Raw genomic sequence first — 17,757 nt, forward strand, 5'->3', positions numbered from 1 at the left:
TATTATTATTAATGTAACTTCACTCTTAGCAAGCAAAGGCACTTTATCGGTGGTTATACAAAGTTAGCCACCATATGAAGTCCTTCATTTGAAAAGGAATTTTTTTTAAAAAGGACACTTGATAATGAACATTTTAGAAATGAGTTATCTACTCCAATCTGTTCTTTCCACTGATGAAGGAACAGACATTTAAAGATTCTATGATCCAACAGACCACAGTGCCAAACAGTGGCTATGCTGGGATTGGAAGTCAGGATTCACACTTTTAATCAATCCTGGATTGGATCACTGGAACTTAAACTATTAAATTACATTAGCAAACCTTCTTACCTGTTCTCTCTATTGGCTCTTTTTATTTGTTTGTTTTTAAGCAGAAGGCATGATTAAAGTCTTAATGTCACCTACTAAAAAAGAATTTCATTTCACTGAGTTACTGTTTTGCCCATCTCTATGGTCAATTTTCACCAGGAAAGAAACATTTTCCATGGGGAGAAAACAAAAACATCCTGCTTTCCCAATGACCTAACCTGTTCTTCTGTCGCTGTGACCCAGAGGATGAATTCCTTATAGTAGAAAGAAAATGAAGTCATTCCAGGGGTGACTTCTTTCACATAATTGTAATACTAATTATCCTAGAAGAGGAGGGGAAAAAAACCAACTGTTATTTTCTTGTCAGATTTCCCGGAGGAGGGAACATGGCACAGTTCTTTTTTCTTTTCTACAATTATTTTCAAATTAATTTGCTCCTGGCTCAATTTGCTCTTTTTTTTTTTTTACCATTTCTATAGTCATTGCCTCACACCCAAATGAGTTTCCTCTTTCTATTGTTAGACAAATTTTCACAAAATATTTTTATACTTTCTACTTCCTCCTCATTTTGTTTTGTGAGTAAAACATTTTATTGACTCTTTCCTCCAGGGAGTCTTCTTGATTTACAAAGTTAGATGGTGTTTCATGAGTGGAAGATTTTAAGAAAGTTATGGATATTGGAGGGGCACATTTATTGCCTACCATTGGCTTATCTGTGGGTGTGCTTCTGGTGTCTTCTGGTGTCTTACATTCCACTTATAACTGGCCATTAATCATAGCACTTAGGGTAAAGCATTATAAGAAAAACCATTAACTGGGTACTTACTCTATGCTAAGTGAATTACGTAGGTTATCCTGTTTAATCCTTATCACTATCCTACAAGTTCTATTTGATAGATGCAGTAAATTTAAGATCCCAAAATGTAAGAAAGTTGCCCAAGACCATTCAGCTTGTAAGCAACAAGAACCACCTGCACCCTAATAAACTCAAGCTCTCACCCACTAGACCCATGATTCTCAAACTGTGTTCCTCAGACCAACAGCATCAGCATTATTTGGGAATCTATTGCAAATGCAAATTCTTGAGCTGCACCCCAAAGCTACTGAGTCACAAACTCTGGGGGGTGAAGCATCAGAATTCAGTGTTTAACAAGCCCTCTGGGTGATTCTGATAGGCCCAAAGTTGAGAATCAACTGTATTAAGTGACACTTTATATGCACAAAGATAACACACCTCTAATTAAGGATTTGTGAAAACTGTCTGGAAAATGACTTCAGGAACTTTGGGTTGCCTGGCCAGGAACTGGTTGACAACTGTGGCTTCCACTGTCTCAGTGAGAAGGTCTGAGACTTCCCATAGTTTCAATGGCCCCAAGATCTCCAGGGGCTGGGCACATGGTATTTCTCTGAATTCCCAAACAGCTGGCATTTGAGGTTGGATTGTCTGATTTTGCCTGAGCCCAAAATGACTACCCCCCTCTTCCTGCCCCTACTTTATTGCAAGACTACTCGCACATTTTCCTAGGGAAAAGGGAGAGTAGTGAGAGAGACTGAGGGGCAGAGTCCCTCCTTAGGAGCCCAGCTCCTACATGGTCCCATGTTGTCCCAGCCAAAGCATGTTGTCTGACCCTCCAAAGGATGCCAAGAAGGTGGAGACCTGTGCATTTGCTGATCCCTCTGCCTGCATTTCAACTTACATCTGGTGATAATGCTGGAAGTGAAATATGTATTTGTGTTAGTTTCCTATTGCTGAGTAAAAAATCACCACAAATTTGGCAGCTTAAACACACAAGTTCATTATTATCCTGGATTCAAATTCAGTATAGTCTTCCTATCTTAATGTCCTCAACCTTAATGACACCTGCAAAATCTCTTTTACTAAGTGAGATGACATATTTGCAGAGTCCAGAAATTAAGGCATGGATATCTTCGGGGGAAATAGACACACTATTTTGTCTACCAACATTTTTTCCTATAGTACAGGGGCACATTCTCTTTTGGAGACTGTATTTGCAAGCTTCAAGAGAAAGGAACAAGAGAAAAACATTAATTCATATATTCATTGTCAATTAGAGGGCTATGTAAAGCTATGATTCCAAGACCATTTAGTGAAATATATACCCTGTTTAAAAAGCAATATTTTGAGGGAAAAGGAAGCCCTCATAAGATACATCCAGATTTGTCTTAGAATCAAAGTGATATAATATCAACTAGCATTTATTTCCCTTGTTTTATCTGCCAATCTGGTTTTAACAAAGTGCTATTATGAAGTAGGTAAGGTAAGTAATCTCATTTTAGAGAGGAGGAAGCTCAGGCCCATAGAAGCCTAATGACTAAAACTCAAGTCTCCTGGGAAACAAAGGAAGGAAAATGAAAAGGGAAAGAAAAGACAAAAAAAAAAAAAAAAAGGCCTGATGCTTGACTCTAAATCCAGAACTTTTGTGTTATGTTAGGCAAAAGTACTACAAGTGGGATAATGATTTTAAGTCTTTGTTGAAAAAAGTTACTTCCTTATTGATCCCCTTGGGTCACAGACCTCTGGAGGACTAAAGCATTGTCTGAATCCTGAAAAGAAATATACATTTGTACCTTTCAAATATATCCAGGTGTTGATGTGATTTAATATGTACTTTCCTTTATTAATATACTGCCTTCATAGCAGCATCTTGACATTTCATTTTCTTAAAAAAATGACTACTAAAAGTAAAGCTGCTACTGTCTGAGCACCTGAAATATATATATTTTTCCCTTTAAAATTGAGCTCTCATTCTTGAAAATTTGGGAATCATTCACTTCTCTCATTTTATTTGATTTCAATAAATCAATTTCATGATTTCTTGAAAGCTAGGAAGGATTTAGAAGAGAAATATGAGTGTGATTTCTTATATTATTTCTTCCTTGCTTTTTCCAAGGGCAAAGAAAATATTTTGAACTTGCTTCAAGCTTTCTTGCGGCACTATTCTATAATTGATCTTAGCCGAAAGGCCGAGAAGCGACTGCTGTCCCCTTCTGCTTCTTCTCACCCTCCCTCCAGTTCCACTCTTCAGGAACATAGGGAGATAAATGGACGGCCAACTTGGAGAGGAATAATCATAAATTATGCTGGAGCTGTCAATCACAGTGCCTGCCAGGCCCCTAGGGAGAAAAAAATGTCCCACCCAGCACAGGGTGCTGAGGGGCTAGCTTATTTTATGAAAGTGATGGTTCAGAAAGTGTCTGGAACGTCAGCAGCAGCCGCTGGATACTTGCTAGAAATGCAAACTCTTGGGCCCCACCCCACATCTACTGGATCTGTGAGTGGTGCAACAATCACTGTGTTAACAAGCCTTCCAAGTAATCCTGATGAATGCTATGGTTTTGCTTGACCTTCTAACTGCACTGACCAGTGGTGGCTACCCGCCTCCAATGCAGCTGAACTCCAGGCACCCCATCAGTCTGCGGTGTGCCAACAATGAGCTGGGCAAGTCGGGTTTCCTCTCTGTGACAGCTGAACGGCAGTTAGAGTTAGCAGGAGAAGCTGAAGCCGAATGAGGCTGTGGGGTAATGCCGAGGGCACGTGGACTCAGAAGTATGCTGGAAACAGGAACTGTGACTAAGCAGAAACTGTGAGACAGAAAAAGGACACTGAGGAGAGGGTGAGCAAGACAAGCCAGTGGGGAGAGAGCATATGAGTTTGCAGAAAAAAGCAGACGTACTAGAGATGGTGAATGAATGAAGAGAGGCACAGAATGGAGACCAAGGACCCCTGCTGCTGAGGTCCCTGGAGCTGCTTCAGACTCTAAATCAACTTCGGTGGGAGTCTCTGAAATGCTTCTGGCTCATCCTGGAATCCAGTCGTTCAGTTTCCTGCAGCTCCCATCCTGTGCATCCTTACAAATAACTCTTTGCATTTTATTTAAGGAACACTTTTTTATTTGAACTTTTTTTTCTTGTTCTATCTTCCATTCAGAGAAGACAGTTTTTTTTTGTTTGTTTGTTTTGTTTTTTTTTTCACATGGGCAGGCACTGGGAATCGAACCCGGGTCCTCTGGCATGGCAGGCAAGCATCCTTGCCTGCTGAGCCACCGTGGCCCAAGGAACACTTTTTTTACGGCCTGGGAAGGGGGTAGCATTTAAGAAAGGTGAGAAGTAAAACCAAAGCAATTGAACAAGGAAAAGGGAAAACAAAAACAAAAACCATAGAAACTAAAAGCTTTCCTGTTTATGAGTTTCCCTCATGGACTAGAGGACCAGTTAGCAAAACTAAAATGTTGAAAGTAATAGGCTTTCTAATCGGATGATTTCACCACACAACTCTGAAGAAAATCTAAGGAAAGAACCACGTGGCAAACTTTTTCTACCCTTAGTTGTCTGGGCTTCTCTTTTTTACTATTAAGATACACAGAAGCAGTGGTCTTGTTTTAAGCAAAACTTAGGCGTACTCATTTTAGACACGAACTAGGTTGATGATAGCAATAAAAATAATCATAATAGCTAATATTTCTTGAGCTCTTTCCTACCTATAAAGCAGTATTCTAAGTGTTTCACACATATTAAGTCATTTAATGTCCCTCCACGAAGGCAAGAAAGTTCATCTGTTTTGTTCACTGCTTTATCTTCAGTGCCTCTAATAGCATCCAGTTGATACTTCATAAATATTGGTTAACAAAGGAAGAACGGATCTTCATAAAACTCAGACGGAAGTGCTATTATTTCCACCTCACAGATGATCTCAGACCCTTCTGGTTGTAAAGACGGAAAGTGATGCCCTGAATGTTTACGTGCATATAACACTGTCAGGCAGCAAGCTGCTGACACAAAGACCCTGATGTCCAGTCTTGTTTTTATGAATGTTTCGAAGCATTGTGATCTGAGGAATGTGGAGGTTCAGATTTACTCCTCTCACAGTCTGGAGTTTTTTACTCTTTCAACAATTCATCCATTTATTTGATAAATATTCACTCAGCACTTCTGTATGCCAAGTATTGTTCTAGGTTTGAAGATACAGCATTGAATATGGTAGATACTATGCTTGCCTCTATGGGGGCAAGTATAGCCTCTACCATGTATTTTAGTAGAGGAAGGAGATAAAATAATTTCAGGTATTAACAAGGGCTATGAAGTCAATAAAAGAGGTGATATGACAGAGCACAAAGGAAGGGCTATTTCATATCTGATGATTAGTGAAGACTTCTCTGAGCTGAAATATGAAAGAGAAACAGTCATGAAAAGGGTAGAGATTGCAGGTGGAAGGAACAGCAAAGTGCAAAGACCTTGGGGTGGGATTATGCTTCAAGCTGTCCAGAACCAGCGGGAAGGATAGCACAGCTGGAACGTGGCGAACAGGGGAAAAGTGAAAAAAGGTGATATCGAGAAGGTAGGGAGAGGCTGGGCCACAGAAAGCCTTGTTAATCACATGTGGCGATCAGGTGGTGTGTGCACAGATCTCCTTTCAAGAAGAACCTGCTTCAAGGAGTACCGTCGCCTGACAGCCTCCAGCACCAGCCCTCGTGGGCTCACTCACAGAGTTCAAATTGAAGACTGTGCCAACCAAAAACTGAATATGGTGGGAAGATTGAGGTCTGGCAACAAGTCTTCTCTAATGATCATTCTTTGCTCTGAAGCTCCCTAATAGGCTGGCCTAGACTTTCTCAGTACAGCACTGTTCTAGTTTACTAGCTGCCGGAATGCAACATACCAGAAACAGAATGGTTTTAAAAACAGGAATTTAATAAGTTACAGGTTTACAGTTCTAAGGCTGAGAAAATGTCCCAATTAAAACAAGTCTATAGAAATGTCCAATCTAAGGCATCCAAGGAAAGATACCTTGGTTCGAGAAGGCCAGTGAAGTTCAGGGTTTCTCTCTCAAGTGAGAAGGCACATGTCAAACACAGTCAGAGTTTCTCTGTCATCTGGAAAGGCACATGGCAAGCATGGCATCATCTGCTAGCTTTCTCTCCTGGCTTCCTTTCATGAAGCTCCCTGGGAGGCATTTTCCTTCTTCATTTCCAAGGGTCACTGGCTGGTGGACTCTCTGATTCTCATGGCTATGTCATTCTCTGCTCTCTCAGAATCTCCCTGATTCTCCAAAATGTTTCCTCTTCTATAGGATTCCAGTAAACTAAACAAGACCAACCCGAATGGGTGGAGACACGTCTCTACCTAATCCAGTTTAACCACTCTTGATTGAGTCTCATCTCCAGGAAGATGATCTAATTTCAGTTTCAAACATACAGTACTGAATTGGGGTTAGAAGAAACGGCTGCCCTCACAAGATGGGATTAGGACTAAAACATGGTTTTTCTAGGGTTCATACATCCTTTCAAACAAGCACAAGCACCATACGCAGAATCTTTTCTTACCCAATCCTCTGTCTTGCCTCTGGCCTTTTCCTGCTGTCAGACTTGTGCTGTTATTTGGAAGCTTTCCTTACCTACACCTACCCTCTTCCCTGTTTAGCATTCGTTGGTGTCATCGCCAATAAATCTCTTGCATTTCTAATTTACATCTTGACCTCTGTTTTTGAGAGGGACCAAACTGACATGACTGGTACTGGAAGTGGTCTTAGAAAGCTGATGGCAAGATGGGGTTTGGGGACACATTCCACTACAGCATGGCTATAATGAGGTCCCCATCCAAGATAGGTGGTCAGCCAAGGGGACTTGGTCCACAGAGAATGTGCAGATGGTTAATAGAACATGGCATCCCTAGGGGTGAAATAGGTAGGTAGTCAATGAAGCTGCTGCTTAACATGTACAACATGAAGAAGGCAAAAAGAGAAATGCAAGAGGTAGAGGGTGGTGAGCCCACTAAAAAGAATGACTTCAGACAAACACAAGCTAAACCAATAGTAGCCTTAGTCTCAGCTGCTGTGCTGGATGTGGTGGTATGACCAGAGCAGATTAATGAAACTTCTGGCTTCAGGTATAAGATGTTCTGCTATGGAATTGGCAAATGTGTGTTGTTGTTGTTTTTCCTATCCCAATCAGGAAAAGTAATCAGAGACAGATCAAATGAAAATGGAACAGAAAAAATATTCCCTTATAGCACAGACCAAATCTCCTCACAGTCACCCATGGCTTGTTTTTGCACTGCATTTGGGCTAACAATGTTTTTTACTTTTTAAATGTTTGTTAAAAAAAACAAAAAATCAAAGAAGAACATGCAATAGAGTTCATATGTTGTCTAAAAGATTCCCTATCTGGCCCTTAATGCAAAAAGTTTGCTAACCTTTGCTTTACAGCTTTACCCCATGGCTATATTAAAGCTCCTGTCCTTTGTCATAATATAGTCTGATCCTACGTAGGGTCATGTGGGGGGTCCCTCATGACCAGCAAAAGGAGGAGGAAAATCCCCAAGTTGGGTTTATGAATGGCTTGACTCAGTTTGAGAATACAACTCAGAAATGGATGGTAGATGTATCACAGCCACACGCAGGAGTGGTCATGCAAAATGATAGCAAAGCAAAATCTTCTCAATGCACAAAGTTTTGAGCTGTGCCTTTCCTGCTCCAGGAGCCTTAACCAGCATCACTCTTTGGGGCCTATAGAATGCTTGATCCATAGGCATATTCACATGCACTATACCATCTGACCACAGATCCACCTCACCATAAAGGAGCTGCAGGAGTGAGCCCTGGCCATGGCTCCCAGTACCATACCATCTGGAAGCAGCTGGCCTCACAGATCTCTGAAATGGCTCATTGCAGACATAGCTGAAATGCCAGCTTGAAGGCAATCTCTGCAAGCATGGGGCCCATCTATCAAGATGCAGCATAGGCACTCAGTCAGAAACCTCTATGTGGCACTGAGAACCCTAATAGGAAGAAAACATAGGTTCAACAACCAAGAGATAGTAGTAGAAGGGGGTGCAATTATTATCACTCCCATCTCTGCAACTCTGAGACCTGTAGAGTTTGGAATTAGTGGTCCCTGAGGGGGCACTCTCTTTCTGAGGACATAGCAAGGGTCCCATTGAACTAAAAACCATGGTTGCCTTCAGGGCATGTTGGATTCCTTGTGTCCAGGGACAAGCAGGCAAGAAGAAGAGTCTAACTTGGCAAAGAAATTGGCCTTGATAGGTAAGAGGAATGTCATGTCTCACCTCATAATCGCATAATGGCACCACATTTCATTTAGAGTAAAAGCCTGCAAGCCCTCACGTGGTCTGGCTCTCTGTTATCTTCCTCATTCCTTTCCTCTCACTCTCACTCTTGCTCACGCCACTGTGGCCACATTGGCTTCTGGGTCATTCAGTGAACACACCAGATATGTTCAGGCCTGTATTAGTCAGAGTTCTCCAGAGTAACAGAGCCAACAGGAGATAGAGAGAGAGATAGATATAGACAGGGGATTTATTATAGAAATTGGCTCAAGTGACCATGGCGATTGGCAAGTCTGAATTCTGCTGGGCAGGTCGCAAGTTGGGAACTCCAATGAAGGTTTCAATGAATTCCCTGGGAGAAGATGGCTGGCAGGACTAGAGATGGAAATTCTTTCTCCCAATTTCCTCAGACATTCTTTCCGATTGCTGAAATCATCCATTCTCCCTTTAACAGTTCTCTGATTGCTGAAGGAAATCTCCATTGTTGACTCTAGATGTAATCAGCCATAGATGCAATCAGCTGACTAGTGACTTAAATTTGTCTACAAAATTCCCTCACATTAAAGATCAGGCCAGTGCTTGCATGACCAAAGAAATGGACCCTATAATCTGGTTAAATTGACACAAACTTAATCATTACAAGACCATAGGGTCTTACGTCCAGCTATTCTCACCACCTGCAATGTTCTTCTCTCTTATCTCTACTTGGATAACTCTCATTTCCTCCAAGATATTGCCTATTTCTCATCTCATTAAGGCCCCCACCCACTAGCACTCCCGTCTGTATATAATTTATTACCTTAATTTTTCTGCCTCTCCCTGCTGGAAAGTAAGCTAAGGTAAGCTCTATAGCAGGTGATAGTTTTTTTTATATATATTCTAGGAACATAGTGTCTTTTGTGTTTTCTTGGAGCAATGCTTTGACATTTATAAAGGGGTCAACTAACAAAAGAATGAGAATTCATTAGATAGAAGGGGCAAGGAAGACCATAGAATGCACAAGTACCTCAAATAGGAGATGGAGAGTGGTAGAAATTCAAGATAAATTGTCTTAATTTGTACAGGGCTGATAACTAAGCTGTACTTTTAATCCTGATTTATAACAGAGGTCTCTCCTAGGAATTGCTTATCAACATACTCTGCTTACTCATTGATTAGTGACCAAAAATAAATTATTGTGGATGTAGAGAGGAGTCAGTTTCCATCTTTGATAATGACTCATAATAATAACAAATATTTTTTGAGCTAATCTCTGGGGTAAACCTATACATACTATACCTAAATTAATCCTAATAAACTTTAAGAAAGAGACATTATTATCTCCAATTCACATATGAAGAAATAGAGGCTCAGAAAGACAAAGTAATTGCATCGGTGACAAATCTTCTAAGAGGCCAGCTCTCAATACACCTGTATAATTTTCTCGATAATTTGCTTTCCCTTAAACAGATCATGATTACTGATATTCATTAATTCAATAAATGTTCACTGAGTGCTTTTTATGTGCCAGGCCTTTGCCAGACTTTGCAGATACAGGGGTGAATAGTCAGGATCCTTGCTTTCACAGAGCTTACAGCCTAGTGGTATACACAGGACCATGAATCAAAAGAGTTCAGGTGTCTGAATGGCAGCAGAGACAGTATGTGCTCACACTCCCCTTTTGCTAAGGGACTAACAACGTTTATCTTTGACCTGCACCCTAGAACATATACTACGTAAAGCAAAATAAATAAATAAATAAATTCTTGGTTAAGCCATTCCCTTTTCAGCCTCCTCAGCTGAGAAATGGGTACAATGATAATAGGCTTTTTGCCAAGCGGTTGTGATTTCAGATGATGTTCTAGTTTGCTAGCTGCCAAAATGCAATATATCAGAAACAGAATGACTTTTAAAAGAGGAATTTAATAAGTTGCTAGTTTACAGTTCTAAGGCTGAGAAAACGTCCCAATTAAAGCGAGTCTACAGAAATGTCCAGACAAAGCCATCCATCCAGGGAAAAATACCTTGGTTCAAGAAGGCCAATGAAGGGTGGGCCACGATGGCTCAGCAGGTAAGAGTGCTTGCCTGCCATGCCCAAGGAACCGGGTTTGATTCCCGGTGCCTGCCCATGTTAAAAAAAAAAGAAGGCCAATGAAGTTCAGGGTTTCTCTCTCAAGTGAGAAGGCACATGGTGAACACAGTCAGGGTTCCTGTCTCATCTGGAAGGGCACATGGTGAACATGGCATCATCTGCTAGCTTTCTCTCCTGGCTTCTGGTTTCATGAAGCTCTCCAGGAGGTGTTTTCCTTCTTCATTTCCAAAGGTCGCTGGCTCGTGGACTCTCTGCTTCGTGGTGCTGCAGCATACTCTGCTCTCCAGAGCAGAAACATTTCATTCTCCAAAATGTTTCCTCTTTTATAGGACTCCAGAAACTTATCAAGATCCACACAAATGGGTGGAGACTTGTCGTCACCTAATCCAGCTTAACAACCACTCTTGACTAATTATATCTCCAGGGAGTGGATTTAATTATAGATTCAAACAGACGATACTGAATAGGGATTAGAAGAAATGCTGCCTTTACAAAATGGGATCAAGATTAAAACATGGCTTTTCTAGGGTACGTACATCATTTCAAACCAGCACAGATGAGAATATGCATGTGAGCATTTTCCGCAAACTGTAAAACAGCCAACAAGGGCAAAGAACTTATCTCTCTTTCTATTAAACAAACAAACAACCTACTAAAGAAGAGAGAATAGGATAAAGACCCAGATACCCATCAACTGCTTCAATAATTACCAATTTATATCCAAGTATGACTCTTTAGCCCCCAACAATTCCCCATTTTTGGGGAAGCAAATCCTTGACAGTACTTCATTTTATCCGTATACATTTTGATGAATACACCTCAAAGAAAGGAGTCTCTTAAAAAACATAAAACATAACGATTACCATGACCTTTTCTAACAAGAAAACATTCACAGTAATTCCTTAATTTCATCAAATACCATAATTTGATCCAATCGTCAAACTTCCCTGATTATCTCAAAAGTTTCGAGATCAAGAAGTTTGAATCAGTGTTTAGATCAAGTCCATACATTGCAGTTGGTGTAAAAGGGAATTTTATAAAGCTTAACAGTAGCTAATTTTTCCTGCTTAATTTAGCTATTTACATATATTTTAGCTTCTGAAATATCCAGCAAAAGCATTTGTGTCATTTTATATTCACGGCTATGCATTTAGTGTGAGTTAAGAATTATAAAGAAAAGAATTATGGGCCCCATCAGGCTGAAGATAAACAATCCTGGCGCCAAGGTTACTTGTTGTAAAACTGTTAAGAAATGCTTATTGTAAAACTGTTCTTATCTGCTTTTTTGCAAAACAGCACCTGTGACCCATGCTCAACCCCCACCCCCCTCATCTTACCCTTTAAAAAGCTTTTGCAGACTTAAGTTCGGGGCTCTCTGTTCCTGCGTGTTCAGCGAGCCCCACACATGTGTGGAAAATAAACCCCTTGCGTGTTGCATGAGAGAACGTCTCTTGGAGTCCTCCTTTGCGTGGCAAAACTCTCGGATTCTCAAATTCTTACATTGGTTGTCGTTTTTAATCTATAACGATCTTCCTTTTTGTGTTTTGTTTTTGCATGTTTGCTGAAGAAAAGGGATCCCATAGAAGACCAGTTCTTAAACTTCAGTGTGCATTAAAGTCATCTGGAAAGCTTGTTAAGAAACAAATTGCTAGTCCCATTCCCAGAGGTTCAGATTCAGTATTGCATGTCTAACAAGGTCCCAGGAGACACCGAGGCTGGTGCCTATAGGAACGCTTCAGGAAGCACCACCTTAGTACGATGTTCCAGTCTGGGCTTCCCTAAACTGCATTCCCTTGGTCACGTGTCTTTCAACAAGTTCATCTTCCTTTCTGTTTCCTGTAAGGTGAAGTTTATTTAGTTGACTACAGTGCAGCATAATAGGTAAAAGGCAGGGTTTGAAGCTAGATTCCCTATGTTTTAACTCGTTTTGACATTTATCTGCCAGGTGACCTTGGGCAAGTCATTTCATGGTTCTGTGAATTCAATATCACAGTGCTGTTGTGATGATTAAGTTTTTTTTTAATGAAGTGTTTATTTAGCATAGTGTCTGGCACTTAGCAAATGCCCAATTAATTTTACCAATTACCATTTTTCAACCAAGAAAGACTAATGGCGCCCAATTTTATACTCTGTGGAAGACTTTTAGTTCTATAGGGTAACGTGTTTTGTTGAGTTTTGACGTCGGCAGAGCTCCATAGAAACTTTCAAAGCACAGGCACGAGGAAAAAGGTTTAGAAAGCGCGATTCTTCGCGGCCTATCCCTATGAACTCAGTGTTCGCGTCCGCTCGCTTTAAAGTGGGCAGGGTCACGTGACCTGCGGGGGTCACATGTCCGCGGAAAAACATGGCTGCGCCCGCGTTAGGGCCGGCTTATGGGCGCTGCCCCGGACTAGGTCGCGTCCTCTTGCTCCCGCTGTTCTTGTTGCTGTGCCGGACGGCGGCTAGCGAGGAGGTCGGGACAGGGGCCGGCGCGACCGCTGGGTCTCTCGCGGGATCCTGCGGCTGCGGCACACCCCAGCGGCCCGGCTCCCACGGCAGTTCGGCGGCCGCACACAGATACTCACGGGAGGCGAATGCCCCGGGGCGGGCCTCGGAGCGGGCTCCTGCAGAGCAAGCGCTCGCACCCCCCAAGGTGCTCCTCGATTTCCCGGTGGCGGGTGGGTACCTGCGGGTTCTTGGACTGGGTTGGAAAGAGCAAGACAGGGGCTTGGTAGGAAGGCAAGTAAAGGTAATCACCACGCCCCAAATCGCGTACTTGCTGATTCTGTGACAAGGAGTGTTTTTTTTTTCCCGCCTGGAAGTCGGGCCGCATTTTGGGAATCAGCACATTTCTGTGCATTAGGGAGTTTGGTTTAAAGACTTTGTTCCTTCTTCTCTTCTTGTCTTTACCACCTTTTAACCCCTCTGAAAGTTTCAGAATTTTAAGCCAGACAGTTCTGGATTCAGTCCAAAACCTCTCTTTATTAACTGTGAATGGTTCTCAGCGTCCCAAACGTTGTTGTATACTTGTCCGTACTACCTTCAATATGCTCTGCTTCTCGAGGGCAACTATGTGTTTTACTCTTCTGCTGTCTCTAGCGCTAAAGCACAAGCAAGGACAAAGTCAGCCGTAGTTGCTTTATTCCTTGTTTTTTATGCCTCACACAGTGCCCTGGATGTGCTAGGTACTAGGATATGTAGTAGTATTAACTGTTATTACTTGGTTCTTTCTGGGTACGTTGCGTACTGGTGTGTTTGTGGAAAAAGCTTTTGGGACTAAAACCCCAGTGCTCAGACTGTTAAACTGTGCCCCTTCTTGTACACCCTTTCCTTCTTTCTTCATCTCAGTTTTCTCTCCTCTGGGTTAGGTCTGACCAATTTTCACCACTTACACGATAGGTAACTTTCTCCTGCAGGCCCTGTCTGACTCCTGCCCTCTTTGTAGTGATCAGTGTATTAAAATATTACTGCCACAGTCGTGTTTTTACTTTGACATAACAATTTTTAAGATGCTTGTCTGCTGATGATGTCTGTTTTAGGCTGTGAGCTTGGTGAAGGCCAAGACCATGTTTTAATCTCGCAGGAACAGAGTGTAGGAAGTTGGCAGCCATTTCTTATTGTTTCTCCATTATGTGTAATTATTGACCTTTTAACTTTTTTCTGTTATTGCCAGAAGACTCCTGCATTATTTGTATTTATATTCTGTGTGGTGGGAATCTTGGTTACTTTTTAGTGTGTGTTGGTTATAATTGATTTTAATTCATCTCTAATTTGCATGATAATTGATAATCTGTCCCTTTCTCTAAAGAGAAAGCCCTGTATCTGTTTATCTGCTTTCTAACTAACTGGGCAGGTGTCTGATTTGCTTGTACACTTTGGCCTATGTCAGATTTTTGCTCAGAACTTTCTGGTCTATACTGAGCACTCCTCATTTTGAGTGGCCCATTGTCATATTGGTTGCAGAATGGGAAATGGGTGCTAGGAATTTTTTTTTTTTTAATTTTTAAATTTTATATTGCGCTAACATGTACAACTCAAAATTTCCCATTTTATTTTTAGTTTACAATTCACTTGTATTAATTACAGTCACAACGTTGTGCTACGATCACACCATCTATTGCCAAAACTTCTCCATCACCCTATACAGAAATTCTGTACCCATTAAACAGTAAATCTCCATTCCCTACCCCCAACCAGCCCCTGGAAATGAATATTCTACTTTCTGGCATTATGAGTTTGCATATTCTACCAACTTGATATCTCTTAAAAGCTCATCTGGGGGTGCAGAGGTAGTTCAGTGGTAGAATTCGCACCTGCCATGCGGGAGACCCAGATTCTATTTCTGGCCCTTGGACTTCCCCCCAAAACAAACAAACAAGCGAACAAACAAAAACAAAAAACAAACGAACAGAAATTCAGCATATGGTGCTGCAATAACGGGATACTCACATGGAAGTGTAAGTACATTAGGGAGCTTGGTTTAAGCACTGTTGTTCCTTTTCCTACTTGTTATCTTTATTCCCTCCTAACCTCTGCCGTACAGCATACAAAAAAAACCAAAAGTCATCTATGTATCTATGTAGTATAATGCATCAGAACTTCATTCCTTTTTACTGCCAAATAATACTCCATTGTATGTTTATACCACATTACGTTTATCCGTTTATCCGTCCCTCTATTGATGGATACTTGGGTTACTTGTGCCTTTTGACAATTGTGAATAATGCTGCTATGAACTTGTGTATATGCAAAGGTCTGTTTGAGTCCCTGCTTTCAATTCTTTTGGGTGTATACCTAGAAGTGGGATTGTTTGGTCAAGAGGTAATTTCATATTTCGTTTTCTGAAGAACACCAAGCTGCTCCACAGTGTTGTATTATTTTACATTCTCAGAAGCAATGCAGGTGTTCCTATTTCTCCACATCCTTACCAATTCTTATTACTTTCAGTTTTTTATTAATAGCCATTTTAGTGGGTGTGAAGTCATGGCTTATTGTATTGATTTGTATTTCCCAAATGGCTAATGATGTTGAGAATCTTTTTATGTACTTATTGACCCTTTGTATATCTTCTTTGGAAAAGTGTTCAATTTCTTTGCCCAATTTTTAGTTGGATGGTTTGTTTTTTTGTTGTTGAATTATAGGAAATTTTTAAAATATATTCTAGATATTAACTCCTTAAGATACATCATTTCCAAATATTGTTTCCTGTTCTGTAGCTTGTCTTTATTTTCTTGATAATGTCCTTTGATGCACATGAGTTTGATTTTGATGAAATCGCATTTATCTTCTTCTCTTCTCTTGTTGCTTGTGCTTTTGTAGTAAGGTCTAAGAGACCATTGCTGAACACGAGCCCCTGATAATACTTCCCTGTTTCCTTCTAGGAGTTCTATAATTTTAGTTCTTATGTTTGGGACTGTGGTTTATTTTTAGTTAATTTTTTTTTTAGGTACATGGTCTGCATTTTGAGTTAATTTTTGTATATAGCATAAGGAAGGGGTCCACCTTCATTCTTTTACATATGGATATCCGGTTTTCTCAGCACCATTTGTTGAAGAGAGTATTCTTTCCTCATTGCGTGGACTTGCCACCTTTGTCAAAAGTCAATTGACCATAGATGTTAGAGTTTATTTTGAACTCTCAATTCAATTCCATTGGTTGATATGTCAGTCCTTGTGCCAGTACCACGTAATTTTGTATTATGTTTTGAAATCAGTAAGTGTGTGTCCTCTAACTTTGTTCTTTTTCACCATGATTTTGACTATTCGGAGCCCCTTATCCTGCCATATAAATTTAATGATTGTATTTTCCATTGCTCCAAAAAAGGCAGTTGGGGTTTTGAATGGGATTGCCTTGACTGTAAATAGCTTTGGGTAGAATTGACATCTTAACGATATTTAGTCCTCAAATCCATGAGCACAGAATTCCATTTCTTTAGTTCTCATTTTATTTCTTTTGACAATGTTTTGGTTTTTCCATTTGGTTTTCTGATGTCATTTAATCAAAGCATCTTTGATTAAGTTTATTCCTAGATATTTGATTCTTTTAGTTACTGTTATAGATGGGTTTTCCCCCTTGTTTTCTTCTTCAGAATGTTCATTACTACTATATAGAAACACCACTGAGTTTTCCATGCTGATCTAGTACCCCATCACTTTGCTGAATTAGTTTATTAACTCCAATAGCTTTGTTGTGGATTTTCAGAGTTTTCTGTTATATAGGGTCATGTCTTTTGCAAATAGAAAAAGTGTTACTTCTTCTTTTCTAATTTGGATGCCTTTTATTCTTTTATTTTTCCCTGATTGCTCTGGCAAGAACTTCCAGTACAGTGTTGAATACCAGCGTGTCAGGGGACATCCTTGTCTTATTCCTCATCTTAGAGGCAAAGTTTTAATCTTTCACGATTGAGAGTGGTGTTAGCAGAGGGATTTTCATATATGCCCTTTTATCACATTGAGGAAATTTCCTTCTATTCCTAGTTTTCAAAGTGTTTTTTCCATGGTGGGCTGCTGAATTTTGTTAAATGCCTTTTCTGCATCAACTGGAATGAGCATATGTTTTTCTTTTAGTTCTTTTTCTTTTAATACGATAAATTATGTTAATTGATTTTCTAATATTCAGACAGCCTTATATACCTGGGATGAATCCCACTTGATCATTGCTTATATAATAAAGTGTTGGATTCAGTTGCTAGTATTTTGTTGAGGATATTTGCTTCTTTATTCATAAAGGATATTGGTCTGTAATTTTGTTTTCTTTTGGTATCTTTATCTGGCTTTGGTTTTAGGGTGATATTGGCCTCATTGAATGAATTAGGAAATGTTCTCTCCTATTCAGTGTTTTGAAAGAGTTTGAGCAGAATTGGTGTTATTTCTGTTTGGAATGTTGGTAAAATTACCTGTGAAGCCATCTGATCCTGGGCTTTTATTTTTTGAGCTTTTTGATTACTGATTCAGTCTGTTTACTTGTTACTGGTATGATGAGATCTTTGCTTTCTTCTTAAGTCCTTGTAGATTGTGTGTCCATTTCACACAATGAAATGTGTGTAGATTGTGTGAAATGTCTCCACTCTCATTTCAGAGTTATTTGAGTCCTCTCACTTATTCTTTGCCAGTCTACTGAAAGGTTTGTCAATTTTATTGATCTTTTCAAATATCCAGCTTTTGGGTTTGTTGATTCTATTTTTTGTTTCCTTTCTCTATTTTATTTATGTCCACTCTGATATTTCTTATTTACAGCCTTCTGCTCACTTTGCATTTAGTTTACTCTTCTTTTCTAGTTTTCTAGATGTGAGTTTAGGCCTCTCATATGAGATGTAA

The 17,757-nt window shown here is 40.2% G+C and overlaps 1 protein-coding gene across 2 annotated transcripts in view; it reads left to right on the plus strand.

Annotated features, from left to right (window-relative positions):
- The first annotated feature begins 12,790 nt into the window (after positions 1 to 12,790).
- Positions 12,791 to 17,757, plus strand: part of SUMF1 (sulfatase modifying factor 1) — a 177,200-nt gene continuing 172,233 nt past the window's right edge. For both annotated transcript variants that reach the window (XM_077116694.1, XM_077116695.1), the window contains exon 1: positions 12,791 to 13,094. In XM_077116694.1, the coding sequence (XP_076972809.1) occupies positions 12,807 to 13,094 (288 nt within the window). In that variant the 5' untranslated portion in view covers positions 12,791 to 12,806. The remainder of the gene's footprint in view (positions 13,095 to 17,757) is intronic.

This window comes from Tamandua tetradactyla, chromosome 9 (genome assembly GCF_023851605.1).
Source record: "Tamandua tetradactyla isolate mTamTet1 chromosome 9, mTamTet1.pri, whole genome shotgun sequence".
Lineage (NCBI taxonomy): Eukaryota > Metazoa > Chordata > Mammalia > Pilosa > Myrmecophagidae > Tamandua > Tamandua tetradactyla.